Source organism: Aphelocoma coerulescens, chromosome 5, assembly GCF_041296385.1.
Source record: "Aphelocoma coerulescens isolate FSJ_1873_10779 chromosome 5, UR_Acoe_1.0, whole genome shotgun sequence".
Taxonomy (NCBI): Eukaryota; Metazoa; Chordata; class Aves; order Passeriformes; family Corvidae; genus Aphelocoma; species Aphelocoma coerulescens.
In genome coordinates this window covers 17,399,385-17,416,330 of record NC_091019.1, presented here as the reverse complement: position 1 = coordinate 17,416,330, position 16,946 = coordinate 17,399,385, and the positions used below count along the sequence as shown (strand labels likewise).

The 16,946-nt window shown below is 37.1% G+C and overlaps 1 protein-coding gene across 3 annotated transcripts in view; it reads left to right on the top strand.

The window, feature by feature from the left end:
• Window positions 1-16,946, top strand: part of PIK3C2A (phosphatidylinositol-4-phosphate 3-kinase catalytic subunit type 2 alpha) — a 50,779-nt gene that overhangs the window by 16,611 nt on the left and 17,222 nt on the right. For 2 of the 3 annotated variants that reach the window (XM_069016863.1, XM_069016864.1), the window contains exons 3-13: window positions 1,643-1,749; window positions 3,377-3,534; window positions 6,427-6,547; window positions 7,210-7,321; window positions 7,880-7,959; window positions 8,066-8,129; window positions 10,459-10,602; window positions 12,628-12,670; window positions 12,759-12,972; window positions 13,064-13,186; window positions 14,617-14,784. In XM_069016863.1, the coding sequence (XP_068872964.1) occupies window positions 1,643-1,749; window positions 3,377-3,534; window positions 6,427-6,547; window positions 7,210-7,321; window positions 7,880-7,959; window positions 8,066-8,129; window positions 10,459-10,602; window positions 12,628-12,670; window positions 12,759-12,972; window positions 13,064-13,186; window positions 14,617-14,784 (1,334 nt within the window). The remainder of the gene's footprint in view (window positions 1-1,642; window positions 1,750-3,376; window positions 3,535-6,426; window positions 6,548-7,209; window positions 7,322-7,879; window positions 7,960-8,065; window positions 8,130-10,458; window positions 10,603-12,627; window positions 12,671-12,758; window positions 12,973-13,063; window positions 13,187-14,616; window positions 14,785-16,946) is intronic. The other variant, XM_069016866.1, reaches the window with a different exon arrangement.

Here is a 16,946-nt window from a genome sequence, read left to right as displayed (position 1 = left end):
AGGCAGCTTGGTGATTTGCAATGACCGAGTTTTGTGTTGAGTGCCAACCAGCAGTCGGTTAACCTTCATCAGAGGTGTTTGCCTCTCCCTGGGTATGTTCCCTTCCTGTTTCCTTGTGATTTTTGGTATTGTTGTTCTGCAATTGCTTAGAGAGTGTGTTTACTAGGTACAGTTGCACAGGTTAGCAGGTCTTGTGAGGTTGCCCAGTATTTTTATGTGATAGAACTTGCTGAGATGTTACAATAGAAGAACCTTTTTGATTTAAGGTATTATGCATGCTCCTGCAGCTCATTTCAAGTTTTGTGGCTTTATAGCTTCCTGCTCTAATTGTCTCCTGTGGTGTGGCTAATCCTCAATTACACAGAATTTGTCCTTTTGACTGATCAGTGTTCATGCAACCAATATTTTCGCTGAAATAATGAAGCTTAAATGTGATTCAAGTGGCAAGTATAGGTTGTATCTCTTCCAAGTTTATGCTGTAGTGCTTGAACAAGTTGGTTTGAAGGGATAAAAGGAAAAGACCTGACAGTATGTGGCTCTCTGATGTGACCCCTTTTCTGAGAGTCTAATTTAACTATATTGTCTGATATGCTCTAATGAAATTAGCTGACTACTTTGGCTAATAATAAATAACCCACATACTAGTTAAGTAGTTAATCACTGCCTCAAATATGAATAAATTGTGGTGATTTTCAGAAGAACTGTAGTGCAGTCTGCATTGTTCCTAGACTTGTGGTTGGATTAAAGGTTTCTTTAAGCATTGTAAAATCTTTGGATGAAAAATGTAACTGGTCATGTAAGTTATTCCAGGGAGTATCTGGCAGGAGCTTCATGAATCCTTCAGGCAAGTGGTGGCTGTTAGACTATGGACAACTGTGTTCCACTGGTTATTCCAACTTTTCTCTGCTTTTTTGCTCACTCCAGCATTTGTATGGATGTATTGTGAGTTGGATCAGAAAACAGATACAGTTTTAAAACCTGCTGCAGCTCTGTGTTTGTTGTTTCGGTTTTGTTGGGTTTTTAAGTTTATTAGATTTTGCTGTTTGAAGCTGCAGCTTTCTTTTAGCAGTTGTTTCTTGGATTGGGTACTTCAAAGATTGTGGTTTACAGTTTTGGGAGGTGATGGGAGCATTTGGCATAAGGGATTAAAACAGCAGTAAATTGATTCCTTGAGGTTAGTTCTAAGTTTCAGGTTCTGAATGCTACTTCCTTCCAGTGTTCAGCTTGTATTTTCCAGCTTTGTAGGAAGAGATAATCATGGGCACCAGTGATATGTAGTGGTTCTTTCTGGAACTACACTGAAGTCTGAGTTGCAGAACTGGAGGAAAAATACATTTTTCTTCCATCTGTGGTTCAGCTGAATTTAGCCAAATCTGAATGTAAGAGGTCACTGCTGAAAGCTCAGGAACTGCTTGCAACTTAATCTTAGCTGGTAATGATGCTGGCAAATAAATTACCTGCTGCCAAGGAGTCACTGCTCCAGTGAATCTTTACTTTTCAAGTTATACATGTTATTCTCCATATAAAAGTAGACATAAAACTAATGGTAAATCTCAGACTCGTGAAAATCTGTCACCTACGTGTGGCTTTGCTGGCTTTAGGAATATGTTTGCAGCTATTTAAATTCCGTATTATCTTTGAGTTGCAGAAAGACAATGGGACCACTGGCACGCTGACAGAAAACGTGCTTCTCCAAGCAATTGAAGGGCAGAATCAAGAACTGTCAGCTTTTTCTGAAGCAGTTACAAAGTAAGAAATGACTGAATATGAATTAACTTTTAGAGGAGGAAAAAAAAGCTAAATGATTCATTTTCAGTTAGCTTGACAGGAACAGCCCTACAATTTTTTGCTTGATGGGACAGATTTCAGTATGTATCCTTTTTCCTTTTCTTATCTCAGTTTTTCCTGGTTTTGTCCTGGTTTGTTTATTTTTTTTCAAGAATGCAACAGGATTGTTAAGATCTTCAGTACTAATATTGTTGTATTATCATATTTCCTCTTTCTTATTTTGGTCCTGTGACTTTCACTTTTCCTTGTTTCTCTAATACCTTTTTATCCTCGAAATATTTTTCTGTATCTCCTTGGTTTTTTATTACAATTTCTTTTGAAGGAATTTGAAGTCTTTTTTTTTTTTCTTGTTGCCTGAGGCACCTCACAAAATCCTGTCACTCAGTGACTTTCCAACCTTTTAATGCTTTTATTTTTGTTGCTTCCACAACTGGACTTCTGTAATGTAAAACCTTTAAATGTATCCCTGCCTTGATCAGATAGTGAAGCTCCTTAAAGGTCATGTGTTTTTTTTTCCTTGCTGCCACAATTTAATGAGAGAATGTTTTCTTCTTAGAGAAGACAAACTGCTCTTGCCTTTTTCCCTTTAACATCAAAATCCAAGACATAATGGAGGAAATAGAGATCTTTGAATCTTAAGGATAGCATCTATTTTTTTTTAAGCAGGAATGTTTATGAATTGAAAAGGAAGCTCCACAAAAACAATGAAAATTCATATATATGTGAAACTTACTGATGAACAACATGAAGACAAAGCTCACACAGAATAGGCTTGTTGCAGCACTTTCTGGTTATATCTGATTGTTGTCCTTTGTTTCAAGACCCAGTTTTTTAAAAAGTGATGGACTTAAGACTGGACAACTCTTGCTGAAGGATTTGGGGGTCTTTCCATTCTTGCGATTGTCCAGAATAAAGATGATGAAAAAAGTGATCCTTATAGAGCAGTTCTGTTCTTAATCTCCTGTAATATTACTTTAATATTGGCAAAAGTTCACGGTTAAATTATTTTATCCGTGTTAAATAGCAGAAAATAAAAAGCAGCTTTCCAAGCGTGGTTTATCCACTACTAGGTAAATGTTTTATACTGTTTGTGTCCTAAATAAAAACCTTTACCTCCATTGAGGCCTCTTCCTCACCTTCCACAGCTTAGAATAGCTACCTTCTGCATCGTATCTAAGTTCAGATTAGACTTCTAAAAATTGAAACATGTGAAGAGTTTTGTTTTGTTTTTTTTTAACTAATTTTTAGAAAATACTGTGGATTACCTTTTTAAGAACTGTTTTAGAGCTTAGCTTCTGCAGAAGCTGGGTATGTCCTGTAAGAATTGACCTATTAAATATTTTAAGCTATGTAGAAAACCTCCCTAATTATATGCTAGGATTTTTTTCCTGTCTAACTACTACTTGTATAATTATTGTGGGCAATGTTCTGTTGAGGGTAGAAAAATTAAATAGTGCTTTGCACATGCAGTTGAGGTAGAGAGCCAAAGGTAGTCTTTACTGTTCTGCCTTGTGGTTATTACCATGTTATTTTGCTTTAGTCTTAGACTTCTCCATTGCAATGTTTCATAAACCTTCTCTGCTTCCAGATTGAGGACCAAGTTTCCTTATACTGATCAGCAAACAAACCCAGGCTTTGTGCTGAGTCCAATCATGCTGCAAAGAAATATAAGTGGGGAGAGTGCCAGTATCAAGGTTTCAATAGAAATCGAAGAATTCCAGCAACCAGTAACTTTTACATGCGATGGTATGTTCCTGCTTCTTAAATTGGAGTTTGCTTGTTAAAGACTATACACTCAGCCTAGGCCAAGGCCTTTCAGTTTTTGTAATCCCTGGGTCTCAGGGGCATGGGTTGTTTGTGGGAAATGTGGAAAAGGTAACTGAGGAAAGGCCTAGTTCTGGGTCAGTGCCTCCATCGGAAAATATTTGGAAGTTGACAAAGTGAAATACTGACTGTAAAAAAGGAAAGCACAGCAAACCAGAAGCGCTGTTCTGTCCATAGCTGGATAGAATAAAACAGTTGTTTAAGAGCTTTTAGTTATTGAGGGGACAATGACACCAGGACTGAGATTTTTAATGTTTAATTTAATTTTTCATTTCAACACACTAAGCTATCTAAAAGTTCAGACAAACTGCTGCCGGAAAAGAGGGATAAACACTAAAAGTATCTATTACTTGCATTCAATACATGCTTATGAACACAAGCACTAAAATAACACTGTTGGATGTGCCACAACTGGCTGTCCCAGTTTTGTGGGTAACCAGGAATATTGGTCTGGGGTGGACCTTTGAGCTTTGCCTTGTTGTGCTACATCAGTTCATGTCCTCTGTGCAATCTTGACTGCACAGTGGTTGTATTGAAACTGCATGCTGTCAACTTTTGGCAGTTCTGGGTGATGAAATAACTGGTAATAAGCTTTTTTGCCTCTATACTTCTGTAATTCCTTGTCACTTGTGAGGGTAATTATTTGGATCTCAACCTGTATTAGTGTAGATGCTTTAGAGCTGGTTGTTCTCAAAAGATCTGGAGTTGTTTTATTACTCGCATAAACTTGCTGCTCTATTGGAGAAACAAACTCTCAATGCATCAGTGTTTTCATTCTATATTAATTTGCTGGTCCTTACATTTATTCTGTGGTGACTTCATAATCTTTTGTTAAGAAATGAGGTGGATTTTAAGTATAGCCTGGGAAGGGTTTCTGCTCTTGATCCTTAAGATTACAGTTTTCTAATATTGCAAGCTTAATCCTTTCCTACAAAAGGCTTTGGTAGGGTAACTGAAATGTGAGGGCTTCAGCCCTTTATTTCTAGTATTTTTTGTGGCTAGCTTGGAATGTGTTTTGCATTCTAACCCCACATATCTTCTTCTTTGCACTTTCTACTCCCTTTTTTCTGATGCTGAAACTAATCAGCAAGTTAAACTACTTGTCTTCCACAGCTGGTGAAAGCCGGGCATGTGACTAGTAATGGGGTTTTTAAAAGTTATTTTCTACCTTTAATTCCTTCTGCTCTTGGTCAAAGTGTTGCATACCTCAGCTTCCTAATGCTAGAGCTGCTCTACTTCAGTGTGGCTTTCAGTCTTGCTCAGAAGGAACTGCAGCCTGTCAGTGCTCTGACAACTCAGTTTGTAGAAAGGACTCAGGAGGGAAATAGATGAACTTTAGAGCTTATTTGGATTCATTTTGCATTCCTTTGTTAGACTTTGCATGGAAGTTTGCTCTGTCTGAGCAAACATTGTGTGTCAGCAAGAAATTAATGTCTTTGAATAAGATGTAGGGCAGGGAAAAGGTGGTAGCATCATCTTTGCAGTCTTCACTGGGCTTTGCAGGGCTGGCAGACCTTTGGCAATGCAGCCTGTGACTACAGCACAGAACCTGTCACTGCATGACCTATCACTGCATCTTTTTCCTTTATCAAATACCATATATATTCTCTGCTGAAGGTAGCACAGCAATTTCACCCAATAATAAACAGTCTTAATGAGTTAAAAGTGTTTCTGAATTCATACTTCCTGTCATTCCTTGTTCTTGAATCTCACACAGTCATTCTTCATATGTGCTCAGATGCCTCTGTGCTTGTAATAATTAATCATTTGTTAATGAGATGAAGCACATGTGTTATATTGTGGAAAATATTGTTGTGGCATTACCTCTGTGTCTATCATAGCAGTAATATTTCTTTATTTTAAAAAATTTTTGAGAAAATTAGGAAGGTCCTTGGAGAGGGAGAAAAAAAACCCCACTCTGAAGGTACTGATGAAATACAAAATTGCTCTTATACAGGGTTTTTTACAGAATTTTGAGGCACTTAGTGATATTGTTCACAAATTATTTAAAGGAGATCATCAGAAACTAGGTCGGGAGGGCTAGAGAGCATTTTGTATTTAAACATTTGTGTAATTCAAACAGGTCTGTATTTTTAGTCAGTGACAGCTGGTGGCTGTGGGGGAATGGATTTTGAGTTTGACTGGGATTATTTTGTTGCTCTGTAGTTGCTGGATGGAAGAGAGACTATTTTCCAAAAAGCTTTTGGAGCCTGATACAAAAGTACTGGTAGCTGAGAGCTGCATTTGGCAAAGGCTTGGTGGTGCTTACTGAGATCTGCTCTGTACTAAGTGGAAGCTTCCCATGACAAATGGAAAGGGAAAAGGACTTTCAGTAGGATTTGCCTCAGCTGCAGCTGATACTCAGTTCCTCAAAAGCAGAACAAATAGAGGAGTTCCATATCCAACTCTTCAGATAGTGTTTTTTAAACTTTAAGTGCCTCTGGGGTCACTTAACTATTTGAAGTCCTTTCTAAATAGGGCAAGTTTAATTTATAATTTAAAAAAAAAAAGAAAAGGCTATCCTCAGTCCTGCAGACTGGGTTTGTACTTCTGGCTAAGTGACTACACTGCATCCTAATTGAAAAAGATTTTTTTTGGCTTTTTATAATGGCAGGCAAGTTTATGATACCTTTCTTTGTGAGAGAAAAGTGAAGATCTCAAACTATGAAATTTGGGATATAATAGAAGTGTAAAAGTCTTCTTTACAAGTACAAAAATCAGTTTGATTAAATAACTACAATTTGTGAGTGGCAATAGTTAATATCACTTGCTATAGATTTATATTTAACTTTTAGATGTAATTTCTTTAAACAGTGAGTTCCCCTGTTGAGCTTATAATAATGCAGGCACTTTGCTGGGTGCATGATGACTTGAATGAAGTGGACATTGGCAGCTATATCCTGAAAGTCTGTGGCCAAGAAGAAGTTTTGCAGAAGTAAGAAAGCTCTTTTTCATTAATACTTAATTTCATGCTTTTTCCTGAAACAGTTACTAGAAAGTGTATCTCTAGTGATTAAATGTGTGAAAGAAACCTTAAAAATATAAGGGAGTCACTCTTTGCACAAAGGTCAGAAGTTTTTGGACTTGTTCTGGGATATAGCAGAGTAGGTCCTCATCAACTTCCAAAGGCTCTGTGCTAATGCAGGTGCAGGTTTGTAGAACATTTCTGTGGATGGATATTGTAGTTTTTGACCACTCTTCAAATCTCAGAAACAAACCCAAAAATCTAATGTTTTCTAATAAACTGGGCGGGTTGTGGTTTGCAGGATTTTGTTTGTTTCTTGGTTTGATTTTGGGTTTGTTTCTTTGTTGGAGTTTTTTTTCAAAACTAATGGTTTACAAAGCCCCATTAGTTTTCTGGGTTAGAATATTTGGTTTCAGTGTTAACCACTGCAGTAAGAGCATTAGCACAAGTATAGTATCTGTAATAGTGTATAAAAACTTGGGCAGAAGTGAAAGTCAGATCAAGGATGGGCGTGGAGGTTGATTCACCATTTCCTTATTTTGAGGCAACAGGTTGCCTTGCGTATTCTGTGTGAGTTTTTGGAAAAGCACTGCATATTTTTGTTGTGACTGGAGCTTGCTTTTGTTTCACAGCAAGCACTGCATAGGAAGTCACGAGTATATCCAGAACTGCCGGAAGTGGGACACAGACATCAAACTGCAGCTCCTGACCCACAGCGGGATATGCAGCGACCTGGCACGAACAGTGAGTACCTCCTGGTCTGCAAGAGAGTGCTGGGTCCAAGGGGTGCCCTTCCTGTGTTATTGGCAAATTAGCACGTCTGCCTGCTGTTGGAAATGGTATCCTCTTATCCTAAGGGCAAGTGAAATACATAACTGAATTTTCACAAAGCAAATTGTATAAATATGGGTAGTGCCTCTTACTAGAACCAAGTATTACACCTGGAGAAAGTATGCAAGCATTTGGACTAAACTTGAGGCTTGAAAGAGAAGCAACAAATTTCAGAGTTAAATAAAAGTTGAGAAGAGTTTTTGTGTTTAATTATATATGTATTAGACCATCAAAGAGGAAGGGAGCAGTTATTTGGTATCTGCATAGTTAGGCACTTGATGGCTGTTTCTTCCCTCTTTCCCCATGTGTACACATTTCCCAGGCTGTTAAGTAGTTTTCTTTTCCCCTTTGAAGAGATCACCTTACATCTTTCCCCTTCAAGTCCCCAGGTATTAGTAATTAATCTTCTGTAACAGTATACCTATTATAGAAAGGTGAGAACTGGACTTAGTACCGAATATTTTATTGCAGGAAGATGATGACAGCACACCTGTACATCTAACCAAACACCTCTACAAAGTAGAAAAGCCTTTCAGAGAACCTATTATAAGGTAAGGTTTTGTAGTTATTTTAGTAATCAAGTGCTGATCACTGCTGACCAAGGTTGTGTTCTGTTCTGTTCCTGTACTTGTGTTCAATAACTATTATTTCTTGCAGGTCTTCCATTGAAGAGCTTCTTGAGGTGTATCACAAGCAAGTTAACATAGCCCTTAAGAATGAGGTAAGGTCATTGCAGATTATTGCTGAACCAAAAGTAGTGTGACCAAGTTCACTGATAAGGTAGCTGGGAAAAAGACTTGCAGGTTATCTCAGGGAAACTGAGATCTGAACAAGCTACCAAATGTGAAATTATAATCATGGGTATTTAGATTTCTGTTCTTCTTTTCTTCTAGGCTTTTCTTGCAAACCAGTTATTCTCTGCTCATCACAACTAGAAATGTGTCTTCCAAGTCCTGGGGTGTGAAATGACCTTTTCCTCAAACATGCTGGAAGAGGTTAATTCAGGAGAATAGGGAAGAGGTCTGAATCCTGACTATGGCTGTTGTTGACAGCCATGAAAGATGTATTTACTAACAGATAAAAATCTACCTAATAGTGAGCAGGAATAGTTATGTACAATGGGAGTTAGAACTGAAGCATGTTTGGAACATATAAGTAAGTTCTACAAAAAGCATAGTAATGTCTTATTCTGCATTATTCAATTAATTTAAAATACCCTGTCCAAAAAATTGTCTATTTCAGTATATGACAGGTAGCTTAAAGCAGTTTGCATGTTGAGTAGTTTGGAGTGACTTCCCATGTGCAAAAGCTTATGGATATAACTTGCTTTGCTCATTTCTCAAAGGAGAGGCTGCTTTTAACTCCTGATAGTAATGTAACTTGGAGTCTTAAATGCTTAAACATTAGATAACTGTGTTTCTTAACCAGTTTCTGTAAGAATGGTCTCGAATTCCTTAATTGCAATACTTTTCATTTCCACTATATTTGTTTGCCTCTCCAGGAATGCAGGTATGAGCAAGCTGCTGTCTGCTATTTCCACACTTCCTTAGTATTATTTAATTCCCTTGATGGTAATTAACCCTGTTCTCAAGGGTAGTTTTGAACACAATCTTTTTGTAGAAGAGTGAGCTGTTACTGCTCCTGACATGGTGCTGGTTTTGTTGCTTTGCTCTTGCAGCTGCTTCAGTTTCTTTGTTCAGCTGTGATTTCACAGGCTGAGATGAGGAATGCAAAACATCTCAGTTCAGACTTGTGTTCCACTCTTTGTAATCTTTTTGAGGTTGGGAGATGTAGTTTGTAGGTGGTGATGATTAGGTCCAAATAGCAGCAGTTCTGCATTTGAAATTTTTACTTCATGAAGTGAATTACTTTACATATTCAGTAGCTGAAGCTTACTAGCCCAAGTGAAGAAGGGTAATCCATAAATAATTTGTATGTAGGCTTTGATTTCACATTGTTGAATACTTCCAAAGTTACCAATTGTCTTTTTATTGAGATTTGAGAGCCTGTGAGGAAAATAGCAGTGGCAATTTTGCTTTCTGTGTCACAAAGAAGCAGTTACCTTCAAACTGTTAGCTTTGGAAGTATGGCTTAAATATTTACAGTGTTGTCTGACTTCTGTGGTTATTTTCTTACCAGAACAGTTAATTGTTGCCAGGTAGCTCTCAATTTAAAAACCTTCTGATTCAAATGGCTTCTTTACTATATATTTGTAGGAAGGCCATGAGAAATAGGTCTGGGATAGTGGTGGTTGGGAATCAATTTACATCTTAGTGAGAGAATATTGCAATAATTATTCCTCTTATTTAGTTGTAAGTGCTGGTACATTATTGTGAAAGAAACCTATGCATTAAGCCTTTAAAAAGTAAACCATTATTTTGAAGCAAATACATGTATTCTTTCAAATTGGGTGAAGACCTTCCTTACATTAAAAAACAAACCCCAAGAAACCTAGGATAATTCAGATTTAACTCAAGTGGCTTTTTGTTTATTGGAAGAGTAGAAGCAAGAGAGTATTAGGAGCAGCTCAACTTTGTCTTAAGTAGCCTACAAAAGTATATTAAAGTGAAGTAAAAAAGGTTAGTTCCATCATGGAAGCAGTACTGTAGTGTAAGTAGTGGAAGTGTAATTTAAGCCTGTATCTCTGAGGGCTGAAATTGAAGCACTGCTTCTTTAGCATTGCTTCCTCACACTAATTGAATTTTCTTCTTTGAATTGCACTTTCTTTTTAGGCCATGAGGGAATTTGAGCTTAGTATCTCATTAGAAAATAATTGTTTGCCAACACATCAGTAGAAAAATGGTTGGGAACCTCCTAATGTTTCCTGGCACCCCATTCTAGGATCTGTACTACTGTGTTTTTGGCATTCATAAGGAAGTTCTCAGTACTGAGGTTTTTCTTTAATCAAATCGTTACACCACAGTTTGATGTAATGGAGATATGCATCTCATAATGGCATTTTCTTGGCAATTCATTAAAAAACGTTAAAGCAATACTGGGTTTCACAATTGTGATCAGATCAATCTGTTCTCTCATACATTCCTCATTAGAACCAGCATAAAGCAGTAGATCATGTAATTAGGACTGTCAGAAAAATCTGTTCTACATTGGATTGTGTAGAGACTCCTGCAATAACGGACTCCGTGAAGAAGCTAAGGAGGGCTGTTAATCTCCCAAGGACTAAAAATGCTGAGGTAAGCTATCACACTATAAATTGCATTTTGGGGTATGCTTTTTAACTGACAAATATTATTTCAGAGTCTTTAGTAGCTAGAAATACCAGCAGCAGTTCTGTCAGGGTTATATTGGGATTTTTGTTGGGGTTTATTTATTTATTTATTTATTTTACTTGATATCTTCAATTTATTTTGACATCTCTCTGATCTTAATCCATTAATCACTTGCTTTGGGAATATTTTCCCTTTCTAAACAGTGACTGTTTAAAAACTAGTTTTAAAATACTGTGTTCTGGTTCTGTAACTAGAAACTTGTGTCACAGCAGATGCCACTAAATCTGATTGAGGGGAACTGACAGGAGCTCATGCTGTCTAAAATTAATGCAGTTGTACTTTAAAGGAGGAATTGACATCATGTATTTTCCCAGTAGTGCTTGTGACTAGCAATAGCATCTTGAAACTCGTAACTGTTCATGCCTCCTGCATTCCTGAGATAAGGACAAACCCAAAATCTCTCAAACAGTACAGAATTTGATGATGCAACTTCCTAATGATGAGTGGTTCACTTGAGCAGGACAATCTCAAGTCATGCTGTCAAAACAGCCATTAAGTAGAGAACTGGGCAACTAAAAAAGCTAAATAATCTTACAATGCTATTTCTGTTGTCCTGCTGGCTTATTGGAGTGGCAATTCACATGATGCTCTATTTGCTTTTGGCTTCATCAGTTCACTGATGTATTTTTAATACTGAGCAGAAGACAAATAAATATAGTTGTCACAAGAACTAAAATTCTTGCAGGGAAGGGCAGCAGACATTAAGAAAGCAAAGTGAAATACAGCATATAGATTTTTTTTTCAATGTTTGCTTTCTGATAGGAGAAATAACTAGATTATAGTGTACAAATAGCTCCCAAAAATAACATTGCTCCAGTAGAATTTGAAAAAGGTGGGATTGTATCAATAAAACCCTGCAATTATTTTATGACGGACATTGGCTTACACAGTAATGTGTACAAAGGCATATAGCATTGCTTTCAGAAACAAAATTGCTATAAATATTGGAGACTGTTGCATCTAAATGTTTTGTAAGGTATTGTTTGATTGCTTTTTTTTTTTTAAGTAATTCTTTGCAGTTGGAAGAAGTGACTGTGTTTTTTGTAAGAATGTGAAATTTTTTGATACTCAAACTTTTAAGTTGAAGATGCTCAGTACACTAAAAGTGTAAGGAGAGCTTTCATCCTTCTGCAGCAGTTGTGGCAGACTTCTTAGACTCTCTGAAGTGTTGGGAATTCACTGGGTTTTGATTTTAAACCACAAACTTAGTTTTCATTAAAAATTTTAGTTTATCAGGACTTGAATTTGGCATGAGACCCTTCCTGATTAGAAGGGAGTGAATTCCCATGATTTGTTTGTCACCTCTTGGTTTCAACAGTGTCTTTGTTGAGACTAGACATTGCTGTGATGTTGCATCATGTTGAGACTTCCATTTTAGCAGACCAAGAAGCAAACAAAGATAGTACAAAGTAACAGTCCTTACTGTTCATTTTCTCACTTGTTTAGTATCTTTTTTTATTCAGTAAATTTATAACTCTGCCAGCAAAAGGTACCTTAGCAAATACCACAAACAAAACAAAAGAAAGCTGTTTAAAGCTGTTCAGATTTAAATTACTGGGTAGTAAGCTAATGACCTCTGCTTTCATCCATAACGGCCCTGAGCAAGTTTTGTCTCTACCAGAGAAGTTAGATTATCCTGAGCAATATTCCAATGTACTGTGTCTTCTACAAGTTCATAAAGAGTGTCAAAACAGTTGACTTGACGAAAAATGAGCTTTTGAACTTGGTGAATAGTTGCTGCATCATATGAAAATTGTGATGCTGTCAGTTAACACTTGAGGAGCTTTGAGTGAAAAGATGTATTACATAAACTTAAATATGGGCCCAGTTCATTCAGATACTTCATAATTTCTGTATAAGATACTTAATAGCCATGGGAAATTAATATGGATATTCAGTATTGACATTTTCTCTGACTTTATTGTGTAGGTATCCTTAAAATGTGGTGATAACAATAGCAAGGGCTCCTCTGGTGAGTAAAGTTCTTCAATTTTAATTTAAAAACTGTTTTCAGGTGGCTAATTCAGAAAGAAATACATTCAAAATAAATTGTCATTTAGGTTCACAGCAGCCTGAAAACCCTCTGAAAGTGAGTCTAAACCAGTTAACAAGAGCAGTTGAGGCCCTTCTGCGACTCCATACGAATTCCTGTAGTAGTTCAGCAGCAGTTTCTCCAGAAGAGACTAAGAGTACCAAGGAAGCTTGGACTGCCACAGAACATCTCCAATTCACAATATTTGCTGCTCATGGAATTTCTTCTGGTTGGGTGTCAAAGTAAGTGATTTATTTATTGCAAAATTCCTCCTTTTATAGTTTTTTAATGTTCTTATGGTTTTTTTATGTTTAACTTTTTTTCCTTGTCCAGTTATGAAAAATACTACTTGATTTGTTCCCTGACCCATAATGGAAAAGATCTGTTCAAACCTGTTCAGTCCAAGAAGGTTGGCACATACAAGAACTTCTTCTACTTGATTAAATGGGATGAACTGTAAGTGACTTTAGCCTGTTAAAACTCAATAAAGTGTTTTATTTTAGCTACTACCTGCCCAGCTAGCTGCTGAATACGGTCATTCAAGCAACTCTTGGTTTTCTGATTCCATTTGAAGCATCCAAAGAACAATGTGTGAGACCTACTGATCAAAATCAGGAATATTTTTCCAAATGGTATTTCAATACTCATTTTAAAAGGGGGAATGAAAATGCTGGACAAGTCCCCTGTGCTAATGTGTTTGTAGCATACAATTACAGGGAGTTGGGAACATAACATTCCTTGCAATGGGAATGGCTTGTGCTGCTTTAAGAGGGATTAAAGAATAAAGCTTGCTTATGTGTACTGCTCAATTTATGTAAATGGAGAGGAAAAGCAACTCACTTCTACTAACATGAATGTTGAATCAGTTTTTGTTCCAAATACAGAAGATAGAAAGGAGGAAGGAAGAGCATGCAGAGAAAAGATAGGGAGATGATGGCAATTGGTATCTGATAACTGAAAGGGGAACATTTTTCATTATCTATGCACAGCCACTTGAGTTATCAGGCAGCCTGTCATAGCTGAAGCATCATGTGAGCTCCATGGTGCCCCATATCTACTCTCCTGACTGTTTTTAAAGGTCAGAGATAGACCCTGAGGAATACCCTGAAAGTTTGTGGTGAGCAAATTATTTCAGAGCAGCAGTGAGAGTTTCTAGAACACCTGCCTTCAGAGAGTACTCCAACTACCTTTTTTTTCCTGGTGATGCATGGGATTAATTGTCAGATCTTTTGCTGGCAAGTACTAGTGTATTACAGTGAAAGGTCTGCTAGGTTGCTTAAAAGCTGCTGACTGTAGTGTAGTGCTTCATAGTGCAACTGTGATGTTTTACAGAGAAATCAAACTGAAGGAACATGTTTGGTAGTAAAAACAGTGCAAACAAAAATGGAAGCTTGTATAGCTTAGTGAGGTGTATGCTCCTCAGCTGCTCTCTTTATAGGTTTTGTACCATTTGAATTTAACTTTCAGTAGTTCTTAATAGATTCTTTCATTTGGATGTGAAACTACTGTCAGCTGACCTTTCAATCTGAAAAATTAGGAGGTGGCTAACATGGAATTGTGTGTGTTCTTCCTAGTGAGTGGAGTGGGAAAACTGGTTTTGCTGGACAGGTCAGTTCTGTGCAAGGAATGTGATTTAATAGAGATTTAAAAGGGTTGCTCCAAATCTGACTACAGTGCAGAAGTGTTATTTAGGAGGTTTTACAGACTATTGGTATGGGAGATGAAGTGGAGTAAAATATGATTGCATGGATATTTAACACTTGTTCTTCAATGTTAATTGATTTTTTGAAAGCAAGAGGCATACATGGATTATATGGATAAGCCTGTAACTTACTAACTGCTGCCTTTTTTCTAATTGACTTATTTTTAATGCTTTTATTTTATAGAATAATTTTCCCCATCCAGATTTCACAGTTGCCTTTGGAATCAGTCTTATGTCTGACTTTGTTTGGAATCCTAAATCAAAGTAGTGGGAGTTCCCCTGACTCAAATAAGCAGAGAAAGGGCCCAGAAACTTTGGGTCAGGTTTCTCTACCTCTTTTTGATTTTAGGCGGTAAGTATCCAAAACATGGGTAAGATTATCAGTATGATTTGCTCTGTGTAAAGCTTCCTCCACACCTGTAACTATAGAAATTGCCTCTCTGATATTGAATATAGTAGGCCATGATAAAGGTAAGAATTGTAAACTGTACTGATACAGAAAAAATACATTTCATTAAATAGAGGACAAAACGAGGTCCTGTGTGGTAGGATTTCCATCTAACTGGATGAAAAAACTGCTGGAGGAAGTTGAATATTTGTTTGGATGATTATATCCCAGAATATTCTGAAATTATTCCCTTTGATTCAGAGCTGGATTTATTTTAAACAATTAAAATAAAGGGATGACTAACAAGTGTGTTAAACTTGTGCCATATTTGTATTTTGAACTGGCTTTCCTTCAAATACAGCTGCTGGATGCTGTTACATGCTTTTCACTAAGAATGAAAAGCCTGCTGTAATTTTCCTAAGCTGAGTGTTTCTGGATTGGTTCAAGTTGCTTTGTGCTTCCAACTTTGATTACGAAGTGCATTCCAAAATGCTTATCACTTGGGCAGCTACTCAGTGAGACATTAACCAGTAGACTCGAACCACAGGTGCCCAAATTAGACATCATGTTGCAGAAGTGATCATACCATTGCAAAACAGCTTCTGCATTTATGCTTTAGGTTTCCTATTTATCTGTGCTGCTGAGTTCTAGGTCTTACTGGAAGCTTAAATTGTCAAGCAAAGCTGAAGAAAGGCAGCAGATCTTTCCTGGACAGTCACTGCTGTGTGTTGCTTGTGGCTGTTTCATGTGCTTTGGGTACTCTGGTTCTGGATTTTACTTCACTTGTTCTGCTTTCTCTTTTGTCTGGTGATGATTCCAACAGCTTGAGGGTGTCACAGTTTAGGATTTCCTGCATTGCAAGGATGGCCTGCAGCTGCTTTCAGTCTCCACCAAAGCTTGGATTCTTTTCATAAAGGATGCTTATTTCAACCTTCTGTTTAAGTGTTGCATTTCAGTCTCCTATCTAAATACCACATTTCACAGTATTTGAAAACACAGCTTTTGATTTGATTTGCAAATTTATCTTGTCTTCATGCTGCATGGTATTCTCATAGGAGTTAGTTTGGGGAGAAAACTGTATTTTCTGTTTATGCAGACCACTACAATGGTGTGTGTTATGCCAGAGCTTGCTGAGTGGCCTGTATATAGCAGCTGTAAAGATGCTTAGTAGTCTAATCCACTTGCAGTCCACATAAATTAAATCCAGACCTAGATAATTAAAGATAGTAGCCAAATATTCCAGTTACAGTTGAAAATAGAATCAATGACAGGCAGGAGCTGAAACTTGGAACTAACTAAAATACAGGGAGAATAAAACTGGTCATGTATGTGTTTTGGAAGAATCCATAGCCAAGTTAAAATTCCTCCTGCTGAAGTGCATGTGGAGTGGCTTAAAATGTCATTACTTGTGGATGACACAGAAGGCAGTATTGAACTGGATAATTATTAAAAAGAATAAGCTGTTCAGTTGTGCTTTAGAGGCACAATTTGGTAGTCTTTATTGGCATGATAAGCTCCTAGCTAATCAATATTTACATATAACAACCTGTTCCTTATTTGAAATAAATACAAACCCTAAAACACCTTTTAAAATATACTTAAGGCTTGGCCTTCAAGCAGTCTTTTGAGCAACATTTTGATCTTAAAAGACTGATAGAAGTTTTCTCTACCTAACATTCAACACTTAATTGATTTATGAAGTGTCTTCAGTTGTGCCCTACTGCTGCAGTTGGAAATTGTATTAATGTTGGGAATACACTGGCAAATGCAAATGTCATTTGATAGGCCCTTGCAGAATCTGGTAATGTGGGAAGTCCAAGCAAATGGTGATGCCCGTAAGATTCATACGCCTGGGCCTCTTTTCTAGAAGCTAAGAAGAATGTGGGGGTGTGTGTGTTTGTGTTCAGTTTTTTCCTCAGAGGCAAAAGTATTCCTTTTCTGACTTAAAGAACAGGGAGCACCTAATTTATCTGTGTCAATACTGAACTTTTTCCTTTGCCTTTTCCACCTAAAAGTTGTGTGCAGTCCTTTAAAGCACTTAAAGTACAGACAACAGCCAGTAAAAATAAAAAAATTCATTTGACAACTCATGTCTTGGTGAAGTAAATGGACTGTGATACTAATAC